The following is a 12,960-nucleotide window of genomic DNA, read 5'->3' as shown; positions in this document are numbered from 1 at the left end:
TAAATGCTCTCCGTCATTCTTCGGAGATCGATGTAAAGGAATGTATCGTTCCAGCCTCTAATTAAGCCTGTGATGTGAGGAATCTTTGGGAATCCTGGGTTTTGTTTTGCAGCTCTTCTGAATAACATTGCTGGGCTGCCAGACTGACATTTTACCACCCTTCCGGGGGTGAGGCCTTAAGAAGCGGATGACTGAGAGGTGGACCGTGAGCTAGCCGTCCGTCTGCCTCTGCAAACGCTGCATTCCCAAGAACGCTACTGTTGCTACAGCGACATAGCAGCACTCTGCACCCGTGCGGAAGTCAAAACGGGCTTTTCAGTTATCCTCTTATTTGCTATTCTAATGGGGGGGCGCTGGGACAAAGATACAGTTGGTGATTCACGTTAATACTCTGAGTAGGACTGCGAGACATAAATCTGCAGGTCGATCGGTTATCGTGTCAAAGTGCTTTGTAAAACATCTCTGTGGTGGATTGTAAACAGGGTCTTTTGTTCACTGGAATGCCCTCAGAAATGCTGCCCCGCCTGTTGTCTCGGTGCTACACCGACACCTTTGGCCTTACTAGAAACTCTTAAAAAAGGTGTTGTCAGGATAATCGGGAGTTTCCCTTGTGGTTCCACCCATTTACAACCAGCCCATGATAACTGAGACGGAGCCCTTGAGCTTTAACGTTGGGGACGAGGAGGATTATTATGGCAAAGACGCTGATATTCTTGAATTCTCTATTAAACAATGAATCTTGATTTGATTGAAACCTCAGTCTTTATCCCCAGATCTGCAGCCGCCTCCCCGACAATCTGATTCTCCATCGGCCGCCAATGTTGCACCCAATGTTTTCCTTCACGCGCGATGGAAAAATGATAAAATCTCCAAACAAGCGGAGAAACAGGAATGGCTGCATTGTTTCCTCTGGATTCTCAGTGATTAGCAGGTGTGCTGCTGGGCTACAGGACACAGACAGGTCCTGCGGGCTGAAGAGCCCCCATTCACCTGTAGAATTCTCACACTTGTAAGACATAGAGGAATTCTGCTGCCGAGGGCAGTAAATCAAGTTTTGAGGTTTGGGACGTGCTGCTGGATGGAGGAATTCTCCTCATTAGGGCCTCAGTCCGACCGGGATTTCCTAAAACACAAGCTCAGGACGAAGCTAATGCTGGTGCACAACTGGACCTTACTGGTCTGACAATGTTCAAAATCATTTTAAAATACATTAAATATATCAGTCGGTGCACAATGAATTTGACACGGTTCTGCTTTATCGGTTGAATGAGTGACATTGAATCATTTATTGATCTAATCAAGTGTTACTCTTTGTTTCCAGCACCTTCGCAACAGGAAAAAATACATTTCACATTGGAGATGTGGAACCAGAGAAGGATCCAAACGCTGCGGAATAGGCTTCCTCCTCAAATGGGGTGAAATCCGTAAATGTCTGGTCATGGGCGAAGTCGCGGCCCAGGCTTTGGTCGGCCGGGTCCACAAGAAGTAAATAATTAATTCATTGTGTATTTATCTGTGCCTCAGATGGTGAGGAAAAAGTAGTCTTTAGATGCAAGTCCTCAGGTGATGAGTAGCTTCCTCAAGATCTGCCACTTGCACCTTTGCTGGTTTTGCCACCTGCCAGGTCGTTGACTTAAGTGACCATTTTCTTCCACGGAGCCTCCGTGTTGGCAGTGCAGCATATCTCATATCCTCAGAGGATTTCTGCAGTTTCCACCCTGTTTATCACCAGCTCATAAGAGTCTGCCACCTTCTTCCTTTCTTGGAATGGACTCTAAATCTGTGGTCTCCGGTGGTTCAGCAGCAGCCCCTCCATGGTCTTCATCACATGTGGCATTTAGCAGACTGGGAGACTATAAGATGGTTTCCACAGACCCTCTGATTCAGCATGATGTGCTGCAGAAGCCCATTGCACCGACTCTCAGGAGTCGAGCGAAACTCCATCTGGACCTGCTGCTTTGGGATGAGGCCTCCTCAGCTACAGGTAGTTTCACAAAGCTGTTATTGACGGCCTAAACACGTTTCCACCCTCGAAGCGATGAGGCTGAAGGACCATTTACTAGCGATGGCTGTTAAAGGGTAGATGTTCAGATGAGCTCATCTCCAGGCGCCTGGTTCCGTCTCTCTTCCTAGTGATCCTGCTGGTTTTCTTGTCGCTGCTTTAAAAGTCTGCAGTGAAATTTTTTTTCTTTTTCATTTGGAAGACAAAATGTTCAACATGATAATTTTTGAAGAGATGAAAATACGACACTAGAGGTCAGAAGGTTGGGCGGAAGTTTTCTTGTCTTGTGGAAGGATGAAACCTTTTAACTCTGACAGTTCAAAGCTGAAGAATGAGATGATCCTCCCCAAAGGGATGGCGAGGTCCAGACAATAAACCTGAGTGTTTTTGTGTCCGATTATTAACATGTTCCATGCTTTTCCTTCTGCAACAGTTCATCACACCTGCTCAGTGAAACCTCGGCGTAAAGGAGGTGAAGCCGTGCCTCAGTGACTCTACTTTGGTGTTTTAGAAACTAACAGTTATTAGATGAATATACAGTGTGCACGTACGCGCAAACGTGTGTATAAACACTTAATACACGTGTGTGCGTGTATGTAGACTTTTTAGTACTTTGGGTTCATATACCTTTTAGTATTTTGCAGATTCGTGTCTGTATATAAACCAGATCCTCCTGTAATAAAGAACTAAAGACTGACTGTTGTCATGTGACTTGTATCCGTCTGTCCCATGATGGAACCTGCCTGGAACATCTGGTCTACAGAGAAAGCAAAACAGCTCACAGAACTCGCCCAGTTTAGACCCAAAAATGACAATAAATAATGAAAATGTGTGACACAGAAGAAAAATGGACGAACTTTCTATTGGTCATTGACAGTTTCACTCATCGCCATCAGAATGCATCAAAAATATTTAAACCAACAAACTACACACAGAACCGCAAACTTTAGAGCTTAAAGGGAGCGACAGTGAAGATTTAAAGCTCAACGCAGCTGAAGAAGTTCCAAAAAGGAGAAATATCATATGGTGCTTTACCGCCACCCGGTGGACACGCGTGGAACTGCAGACAATAGTTAAACGCGCTCCGACACATTCTGACCTCTGCTGCTCCTCCTGGACTCCAGGGCTGCAGAAATATGCTGCTTTTACAAGTCTTTCAAAATCTGTGAGGCATCATAAATCTTATTTATTTAGCTTGGTTGAATAATGGTGGAGAATGGTGTCCGAAAAGCGTCTTTATTTTAAAGTGAACAAGAACAGTTCGGTCCGCGTTCACAGAGAGGCGGAGAGACCTCGAGAGAGTCCAAAACAAGTCCGCGAGGAAAACTAATAGTCAAGCCACAGAAGTCAGGGTTTGACGATGAGGACGAAAACACTCCGCCGCTGGCAGACGGGAGTTCTGTCCTTAAATCTAACGGGAGATTGAAGAGAGACCGCAGGTGCGTGTGTCTGCGGGGCCAGCTGTGGCTGATGAGCGGCTCCTCCACGCCCCCTGCAGGTAGACACCAGCAACAACGGTCCCAGAAACTGGGAACCCAACAAACGAGTTTTTAAAAGTATTCCTTTCAGACTAAGCAGGGAGACTGAAGACCGACAAGGTGAGTAAACGAAGAGCATTATTGAAAAGAATTGACATTTGTGTTTGGAGATAAAATCAAGATTTGAATCAACTAGACGTTATATTTAGTTTTAGCACAAAACATCATTATATATTATCAATGAATCGGTCTTATTTAACTTTCTTATAGTCTGGCTTTAGTTATAGTTTAATAGTCTTTCTAAGTGAAGTTTAGTTCATGTTTCTGCTCTTTGCTACTGATCCTAAAAGAACTTTAAACCCTCCCAGAATGCTTTAATGGTAGTAATATATACGCCATAAAGCTGTTGATTGGATTTTAAAAGTTAAAGTGAAGCTATTCTCTTCAGACGAAGCAGGAAGATAATAAATCAACACAGGATCACAGGACACCAACAGGATTTTTTCTCACAGTGGTTTATTGTTCTATGTTGTGGAACCACTGTGAAAGAAATGCAGGAGTGGGTGTCATTTCTTTCATCTATTTTAAATAGAGCAGTGATCTTGGAGAACTTGGATTCTAGAAATAATTGAAGAGGGGAACAAATGAGGGAAGTTAAAAAGTCCTGACTAGTCTGTTTATGTAGCACCAAATAATTTATTGGCTGAGCTGAAGACAGTCCTTTCACCATGTTGGCCTGTGGAAAACCAGTGTTGTCGGGCCGATGGACCAGCGTCCCCGTCGTTGCCAGACCACCGTTGGTTTTTTGGGATCAAAGTCGGGGCGTTTCCTGTATCCGGTTCTCCTCACGGATCCATGACTACAACATGTTGCTGCAAGTGCAGAGACGTTTGCTCTGGAAAGAACTTTAGAGCACATTCAGTGCTGCAGGATGAGGGTCTGGAAAAGGTGCCAGTTCTTTTCTCACTGCAGGGAACAGTTAAAAAAAAGCAGCGTAAGCTCTGAAAACATGAAAATTATACAGATACATCATTGATTTATTGATTCAGTTATTAGCCAGAATGTATTAGAAATGTTCCTGTTTGGTAAAAATGCAGTGAATTGGGATTATTTAACTACAACCACTACAGATTATTTACCTTCATCACAGTCTCATCACTATTTCTGATGTTTCCTCAGGATGGACGAGGACAGAGCAGAGTCCACAGTGCCCAGCTGTGAGTCCCTGAAGAGTGACCACTCCATAGGTAGAGGAATAGGCTTCAGAAGTTCAGACAAAATGTAAGAAAACTAAAGCGTGATGATGTGTTTGTGTGGCAGCTGTTAGTCACATTAACAGCAGCAGGTTGTGAGTTTATTATTGGAGATGTTTAACACTTAAACCTCAGACAGTCATATAGTTACATACTTAATGTGAATATTGTTGATTAGAAACAAGAATCGATGAATTCAGACATAAATGCTGGAACAATATTGAGTCTTGATCAGGTTCTTTCATCCTATAAATCAAAGGACTAATAGAGATGTGTTTCATAGTGAGAGGGGGGAGCACATCCTATCAAACTGGGACCAGTCAGCTCCACCAGGAGAGTCCTCTTGTTCACAATCTGGAAGCAGATCTGGAGATGCTGAAATGAAGCCCAAACAAAGTAAAATTGTTAAATATAAAATTGAACTTGTGATGTCATGAATTTGTAGTTGTGTTGATGATTTCTGATAGATGGAAATCATTGGTTTACTTATTTTCAGGAGGTGATCTGCAGGAGGTGATAGAAGGTCATAAGATCAGTCTGAAGAGAAGATGTGAACATGTGACTGAAGGAACTAATGAAGCAGGAAGTGGAACCCTGCTGAACACGATCTACACTGAGCTCTACATCACTGAGGGACAAAGTGAGGAGGTGAACACACAACATGAGGTGAGACAGCTTGAGAGAACCTCCAAGAAGAACATCCAGGACACCCCAATCAAGTGCCAGGACATCTTCAAAGTCTTATCTGAGCAACAGAGACACATCAGAGTGGTTCTGACCAACGGTGTCGCCGGCGTTGGAAAAACCTTCTCAGTGCAGAAGTTCAGTCTGGACTGGGCAGAAGGTTTGGAGAACCAAGACATCAGTCTGGTGCTTCCGCTCTCATGGAGGGAGCTGAACTTGATCAGAGATGAGCAGCACAGTCTTCTCTCACTGCTTCATATTTTCCATCCAACATTACAGAAGATCAGAGCAGAAGATCTGACTGTCTGGAAACTTCTGTTCATCTTTGATGGCCTGGATGAAAGCAGATTTTCACTGGGTTTCAACAAGCATCAGGTCATCTCTGATGTCACACAAGTATCGTCAGTTGAGGTGCTCCTGGTGAACCTCATCCAGGGGAACCTGCTTCCCTCAGCTCTCATCTGGATCACCTCCAGACCTGCAGCAGCCTATCAGATTCCTCCCTCGTGTGTTGACAGGATCACAGAAGTACGAGGCTTCACTGACTCCCAGAAGGAGGAGTACTTCAGGAGGAGGTTCAGTGATGAAGATCTGTCCAAGAGAATCATCTCACACATCAAGGCCTCCAGGAGCCTCCACATCATGTGTCTGATCCCAGTTTTCTGCTGGATCACTGCTATAGTTCTGGAGGACATGATGACCAGAGACCAGAGAGGAGAGCTGCCCAAAACCCTGACTGACCTCTACTCACACTTCCTGAGGGTTCAGATAAAGAGGAAGAAGCAGAAGTATGGAGGAAAGCAGAGACCAGAGGAACTGACTGAGGGTGATAAAGAACTCCTTCTGAAGTTGGGTCGGCTGGCGTTTCAACATCTGAAGAAAGGAAACATCATGTTCTACTCTGAAGACCTGGAGCGATGTGGACTGGACGTCTCCGAGGTGTCGGTGTACTCAGGAGTTTGTACAGAGATCTTCAAAAGAGAGAGTGTGATCTTCCAGAAATCAGTCTACTGCTTTGTTCATCTGAGCATTCAGGAGTTTCTGGCTGCCGTCTACATGTTCCACCGTTACACCAGGAAAGACACAGTGGTTAAAAATAAGTTCCTAAAATATTCAAAACCAAACCGTTTTTCCAGGTTTGCTGGGTTGTTTACAAATTACGATCCAGTCACATCTCTTGATGACTTCCTCAGGAGAGAACTAATGGAATCTCTCAAAAGTAAAAATGGCCACCTGGACTTGTTTCTTCGCTTCCTTCATGGTCTCTCTCTGGAGTCCAATCAGAGGATCTTGGGTGGACTGTTCTATCAGATGGAGAACCATCCAGAAACCATCCAGAAGGTCCTCAACAACCTGAAGGAGGTGAACAGTGATCAAATCTCCCCAGACAGAAGCATCAACATCTTCCACTGTCTGATGGAGATGAAGGATCAGTCAGTCCATCAGGAGATCCAAGAGTTCCTGAAGTCAGAGAAGAAATCAGAGAGGAGACTGTCAGAGATCCACTGTTCAGCTCTGGCCTACCTGCTGCAGATGTCAGAGGAGGTTCTGGATGAGCTGAACCTGCAGCAGTACAACACCTCAGATGAGGGACGACGTCGCCTGATTCCAGCTGTGAGGAACTGCAGGAAGGCCGTGTAAGTAAAGATTTTTGGGGCGTTTAAATCAACCGAGTCGATCATGTCAGGTAGCAATACCCCCTCCAGTGGTCATTCGTTCAATTCTTTATTTCCATTGCAGCGTCCATAAATTAAAAAAGAAAAACAACAATTCATTCAGAAATGTTCAACACTGGCTGGATATAAGTTCAAAGTTCAATCCAGACAAACCAACATAAGGCAGGAATAATAGGAGCCACAAGTTAACTGACTATCATGAGATTACTGTCATGTAATTAAATAACTTTTGTTTGTTTGTATACTGTCAGGGTTTTGGGGTTGTGTCGGTCATTGTGGTGTGGGGCACAATTAGTTTACAGCTGGCACTGCTGGCAGGCACACCTGTAGGCAATTTATATTGGGCTGCCTATTTAAGCAGGTTGCGCCTGCCTGTCAGGGCCAGGCTGTCTGTTTGTCTTCCTTCGTCGTGTGAGGGTGTTTGTTCGGGTTCCCTCGTCGTGTGTTGGATCTGCGGTCCTGGAGGACTGCTTCTGTTCCGAGTTCTCTGCGGTCCTGGAGGACTGCTTCGGTTCCCGAGTTTCCGGTGGCCCTGGAGGGCCGCTTCTGTTCCCTGTGCTCGGCTGTCCTGGAGGGCTGCCCGCGTCTTCCTTGTGTTGCTCCCCTTCCCCCGTAAATAAAACCTTGTGACTATTTTACTACTGTGTCCTGGCCTGCGTTCGGGTCCTGTTCACCCCCCTCCGTGACAGTATACATCGTATTCAAACAACAGAAAAACACATTTTAATTAATGACACGTGACTATTTTGCTTCATTTGTTCAACGTAAAAACAGCCGGCCTCGTTGGTTTAAATGGGTGTTTTAGGTCTTTGTGGCGTTACGTTTGGAGCCTTTATGTGACCCACAAAGTTGTTTGAGCCTTTCCACACCCGTTAGGTGGCAACTTCATCACTAGCAACAAAAGGTGCAGTGAAAATGATTTGAAGGAAAACAGGCAGATGTAACAGAAGCTGAAGGCAATCGATGCAACCAGACACTCTGATGTCATCGATCGGATCGCTGAATTAAGACTTGACGCACGATCGTACAAATTGTATGAAATGCAAAATATCCAAAGAGCCGACAGACAGATAAAAAGATGCACGTTTCTTTAAACCATTTGCTATAATCATTTTAAATATTGAATAATTATGAGCTGTTCTAAAATAAGACAAATGTTGAGAATAATTCAGTTGCATTTCAGATCTGATGGTCGTTCAAACTGTTGCTCTACGGTGTTGAATTTAGCTTTTCCAGGAAATGAGCTACATTTGTGTTGAGGTAGATTCTCAGATAAGTTGATTAGAAATCCCAAAGTTTGACTCACTATTTTTGTTTCATACACAACAGACTGTCTGATAGTTTTCTTTCAAAGAGTCATTGGGAAGTTGTGGCCTCAGCAATGACGTCAAACCCTTCTCATCTACGGGAGCTGAGCTTAAGCAAGAACCAAAGCCTGAGAGATGCTGTAAAGTTACTGTCTTCTGCAATGATGCATCCAAACTGCAGACTGGAGACGCTCAGGTCAGGAGGCCTATGTTGGTCTTTTCTAAATTTCTTTACATTTTCTGCTTTTCTCTTCACTTTCAGATTTAGAAATGTGTTTTTATTTGCCCCATTTATTGGTTTTCCAGGCTGTGGTGCTGCAGTTTATCAGAGATCAGCTGTGACTCTCTGGCCTCGGCGCTGAGGTCCAATCCCTCCCATCTGAGAGAACTGGACCTGAGTAGGAACCAGCTGAAGATCCAGCAGTGAAGCTGCTCTGTGGTTTTCTCCAGGATCCTCTCTGTAAGCTGGAGACTCTCAGGTCAGCTTTCTTTTATCTTCGACATAACAACTAAACAATGAAAGGCTTCAAGATAAACTCCATTGACTTTTGGAGAAGAGAAGTGTAGTATGAATTTAAATGAGCCATTGAAAGACAATTTTATAGATACTTTTTAACTATGTTGTTGCTGTAATATCCCAGTTTATCAGTGGGGGCCAGAGCTCTCCTGACTCCAAGGGCCCTGATTAAATAATGAAATAAAATGAAATAATGATTTTGAGCAAGTGTAATATGACTTTTCCTCCAATAAGAGATCATTTCTTGCCATGATTCCTTATCCAGCCTGAGTGACTGCAGTTTATCAGAGATCAGCTGTGTCTCTCTGGCCTCGGCGCTGAGGTCCAATCCCTCCCATCTGAGGGTTCTGGACCTGAGTTGGAACCAGCTGAAGGATCCAGCAGTGAAGCTGCTCTGTGGTTTTCTCCAGGATCCTCTCTGTAAGCTGGAGACTCTCAGGTATGCAGTGAATCAAATACTGAAATGAAAAAGACTGAAAGCTGATCTGGTTTATGGTGGCAGAAGGAACTGCCGGCTTTTCTAAACCAACACGAAATGATGACTGTATGTGCAAGAACTGTAAAATGGCATCTTTTATCTGTCATTCAGATTAAAGTACTGCAGTTTATCAGAGATCAGCTGTGACTCTCTGGGCTCGGCGCTGAGGTCCAATCCCTCCCATCTGAGGGTTCTGGAGCTGAGTCAGAACCAGCTGAAGGATCCAGGATCACTCCTGCAGCTCTGTGGTTTTCTGCAGGATCCTCTCTGTAAGCTGGAGACTCTCAGGTCAGTCAGAGATGATCCAGTACTTTCCCAGGTGTAACTAGTTAGACAATAAATGTCTACATATATGATCATTGTTAAAAACGTAGTGTTACAGTTCTCGGAAAAAAGACCACACAGGATAGATTTGCAGTATTAAATTGGTTGTGGAAATGTGCCCCATGAGGATGGTCATCAATGACTAGAAAGGAAGTATCAGTTGTAGATTTGTCTTGTTTTATTTTAGGCTGGCCACAAAACCGCCCAAACATTCAGACCAATCAAAAATGGTTCTTCCTGTCTTTTAAGATCAGAAGGAAAACTAGAAAACCCCAAAAGAAAGCTGCTGCAGTGTGCCATGCCCCTTCTCTACTGAGAAAAGCCCAAGTGTGAAGTGAGCACCCTGTTAAACCTTGGTACCGAAAGCCTGCAGTCATTCTCATCTTAGGTGGCTTCATTCCAGCCAGAAGCCCAAACCTGCCTCCCTCTTAAAAGGGCAGCAGGTCAGTCCAACCACAGAAACCAATGTTTTCTGGCAGCATTGAGCTTGCAGTGGGGCAATCAAACACACTGTGGGGTGGCTCTCTTTCCTTTTATCATCTGGACAACAAGTGACACCAGCTGCCAATCATTGTTGGAGAACTGTGCAGTCAGGGGAACTATGCGTCCAGACTATAGCCGCCCTTCCAGCATCCAGCAGTGTCTAAAACCTTTGATTTGGTTTCACCAGAGAGTGTAGGGATTGCAGGGTCGGTGCAGCATCACCCACACGCTATCAGGAGTGGGTCGCTTTGTCCCAACTCCTGACAAGAGTTGAGTGCTATTGAGAAATGTGGTCTCACAAACTTGGAAGGTATTTTGACCTACACACACTTTACATACGGTGTAGATCTTGTCCAACCGCCCTGAAAGAACCCAAAATACGAACATACGGCAGATAAGCCGGTGCAGGACGAGAGGTTTGTTGCTTGTAAGCTGTGTTTTGCTCTGGTACATGTTGATTTTTATTTGTCTTCTCTCAAAATAATTGTTATTTTAGCCTAAGTGGCTGCAGTTTATCAGAGACCAGCTGTGATTCTGTGGCCTCAGCTCTGAAGTCCAACCTCTCCCATCTGAGGGTTCTGGACCTGAGCTACAACACGTTGCAGGATTCAGGAGTGAAGTGGCTCTGTTCTGGACTGGAAAGTCCAAACTGTAAACTGGAGAGGCTCAGGTCAGTCTTCATTTTTCTACCTATATACCAACTGCTAAGATGGTGAAGTGAGGCTGTTCTCAATACTGCTGTGATGCACGACATTAAAGAAATTCCTTGTAATATCGTGATTGAGGTACGACCCAACTAAGAACTAACGTAGGTTTAGTACTGACGCAGATAACATGCAGACCTGCACCGTATAACCTTTCCTGCATTTTTCAGATTGCGTTACTGCAGTTTATCAGAGATCAGCTGTGACTCTCTGGCCTCGGCGCTGAGGTCCAATCCCTCCCATCTCAGAGAACTGGACCTGAGTTGGAACCAGCTGCAGGATCCAGGAGTGAAGCTGCTCTGTGGTTTTCTCCACTTTCCAAACTGCCGACTGGAAACTCTGAGGTAAACACCATTCTCAAAAATGTCCATTATTCCATCCGAGGGTCCTCACACTTTCTGATGGTGTGTTGTGCCCAGTTCCTTCAGGAGGGAGGGCCACACGGGGACCACTTATTCATGATAAATTGATTTAAGGACAATGAAAAAGCCGACAGATGGTAACCAAAATTAGACAAAACTAGGTGAGGGTGCCTGGTAGACACCAGCCCGAGGAGGGAGATGGTGAGGGAGACAGGAAGTCATCTAAGACAGGTTGTGCCTTTAAAGATGAGCCACAGGTGAGATGGATCTCCATGATGAGATGGGAGGGAAAGAGGTGGGGAGAACCTGTGAAGAGTGAGGGCCATAACAATATATATTCTCCTCTGGAACAGTGCAAACCTGAGGGGTTGGAATTGTGGTAATTACATATTACTATCATTTTTTAACCTGTAACTAAATTAAATATTTACAGATCATGCCTTTGATTAACCTTTCAGATTAATACTGGTTTCTCTTATAACCTTATAAAAGTTTCCCTTCTTTATTTAGATTAGAGCGCTGCAGCTTATCAGAGATCAGCTGTGACTCTCTGGCCTCGGCGCTGAGGTCCAATCCCTCCCATCTCAGAGAACTGGACCTGAGTGAGAACCAGCTGAAGGATCCAGCAGTGAAGCTGCTCTGTGGTTTTCTCCAGGATCCTCTCTGTAAGCTGGAGACTCTCAGGTATGCAGTGAATTAAATACTGAAATGAAAAAGACTGAAAGCTGATCTCTGTTTATGGTGGCAGAAGGAACTGTCGGCTTTTCTAAACCAACACTAAATGATGACTGTGTGTGCAAGAACTGTAAAATGGCATCTTTTATCTGTCATTCAGATTAAAGTACTGCAGTTTATCAGAGATCAGCTGTGACTCTCTGGGCTCGGCGCTGAGGTCCAATCCCTCCCATCTGAGGGTTCTGGAGCTGAGTCAGAACCAGCTGAAGGATCCAGGATCACTCCTGCAGCTCTGTGGTTTTCTGCAGTCCTCTCTGTAAGCTGGAGACTCTCAGGTCAGTCAGAGATGATCCAGTACTTTCCCAGGTGTAACTACTCACTCACTCATTTTCTACCGCTTGTTCCTCCACTGAGGGTCGCGGGGGGACTGGAGCCTATCCCAGCACAATGGGCGAGGCAGGGTACACCCTGGACTGGACGCCCGTCAATCGCAGGGCTAACACATATAGACACAACCCATTCACTCTCACACTCACACCTATGGGCAATTTAGAGTTTCCAATTAGCCTAATCCCCAATCATGCATGTCTTTGGACTGTGGGAGGAAGCCGGAGTACCCGGAGAGACCCACGCAGGCACAGGGAGAACATGCAAACTCCACACAGAAAGTCCCCAATCAATCCAACCGGGGATCGAACCCGGGGCCTTCTTGCTGTGAGGCAACAGTGCTAACCACCACACCACCGTGCCGCCAGTGTAACTAGTTAGACAATAAATGTTTACATTTTGATCTTTTGTTATAAATGTAGTGTTACAGTTCTCGGAAAAAAGACCACACAGGATAGATTTGCAGTATTATTGGTTGTGGAAATCTGCCCCATGTGAGGATGGTCATCAATGTCTAGAAAGGAAGTATCAGTTGTAGATTTGTCTTGTTTTATTTTAGGCTGGCCACAAAACCGCCCAAACATTCAGACAAATCAAAAATGGTTCTTCCTGTCTTTTAAAGATCAGAAG

At 44.8% G+C, this 12,960-nt stretch overlaps 1 protein-coding gene across 7 annotated transcripts in view; it reads left to right on the top strand.

Moving 5' to 3' along the window:
* Window positions 1-3,106: 3,106 nt before the first annotated feature.
* The window catches only part of LOC130527055 (NACHT, LRR and PYD domains-containing protein 12-like), an 86,377-nt gene continuing 76,523 nt past the window's right edge, over window positions 3,107-12,960 (top strand). For 2 of the 7 annotated variants that reach the window (XM_057035144.1, XM_057035145.1), the window contains exons 1-10: window positions 3,107-3,600; window positions 4,660-4,761; window positions 5,017-5,129; window positions 5,230-7,054; window positions 8,423-8,596; window positions 9,183-9,356; window positions 9,507-9,683; window positions 10,699-10,872; window positions 11,077-11,250; window positions 11,779-11,952. In XM_057035144.1, the coding sequence (XP_056891124.1) occupies window positions 4,661-4,761; window positions 5,017-5,129; window positions 5,230-7,054; window positions 8,423-8,596; window positions 9,183-9,356; window positions 9,507-9,683; window positions 10,699-10,872; window positions 11,077-11,250; window positions 11,779-11,952 (3,086 nt within the window). In that variant the 5' untranslated portion in view covers window positions 3,107-3,600; window position 4,660. Of the gene's footprint in view, window positions 3,601-4,659; window positions 4,762-5,016; window positions 5,130-5,229; window positions 7,055-8,422; window positions 8,597-9,182; window positions 9,357-9,506; window positions 9,684-10,698; window positions 10,873-11,076; window positions 11,251-11,778; window positions 11,953-12,103; window positions 12,279-12,960 lie in introns of those variants that run through there. The other 5 variants (XM_057035148.1, XM_057035146.1, XM_057035147.1 and 2 more) reach the window with 5 other exon arrangements.

This window comes from Takifugu flavidus, chromosome 6, assembly GCF_003711565.1.
Source record: "Takifugu flavidus isolate HTHZ2018 chromosome 6, ASM371156v2, whole genome shotgun sequence".
Lineage (NCBI taxonomy): Eukaryota > Metazoa > Chordata > Actinopteri > Tetraodontiformes > Tetraodontidae > Takifugu > Takifugu flavidus.
The sequence above is the reverse complement of the archived record's forward strand: the minus strand, read 5'-3'. Positions and strand labels throughout refer to the sequence as shown.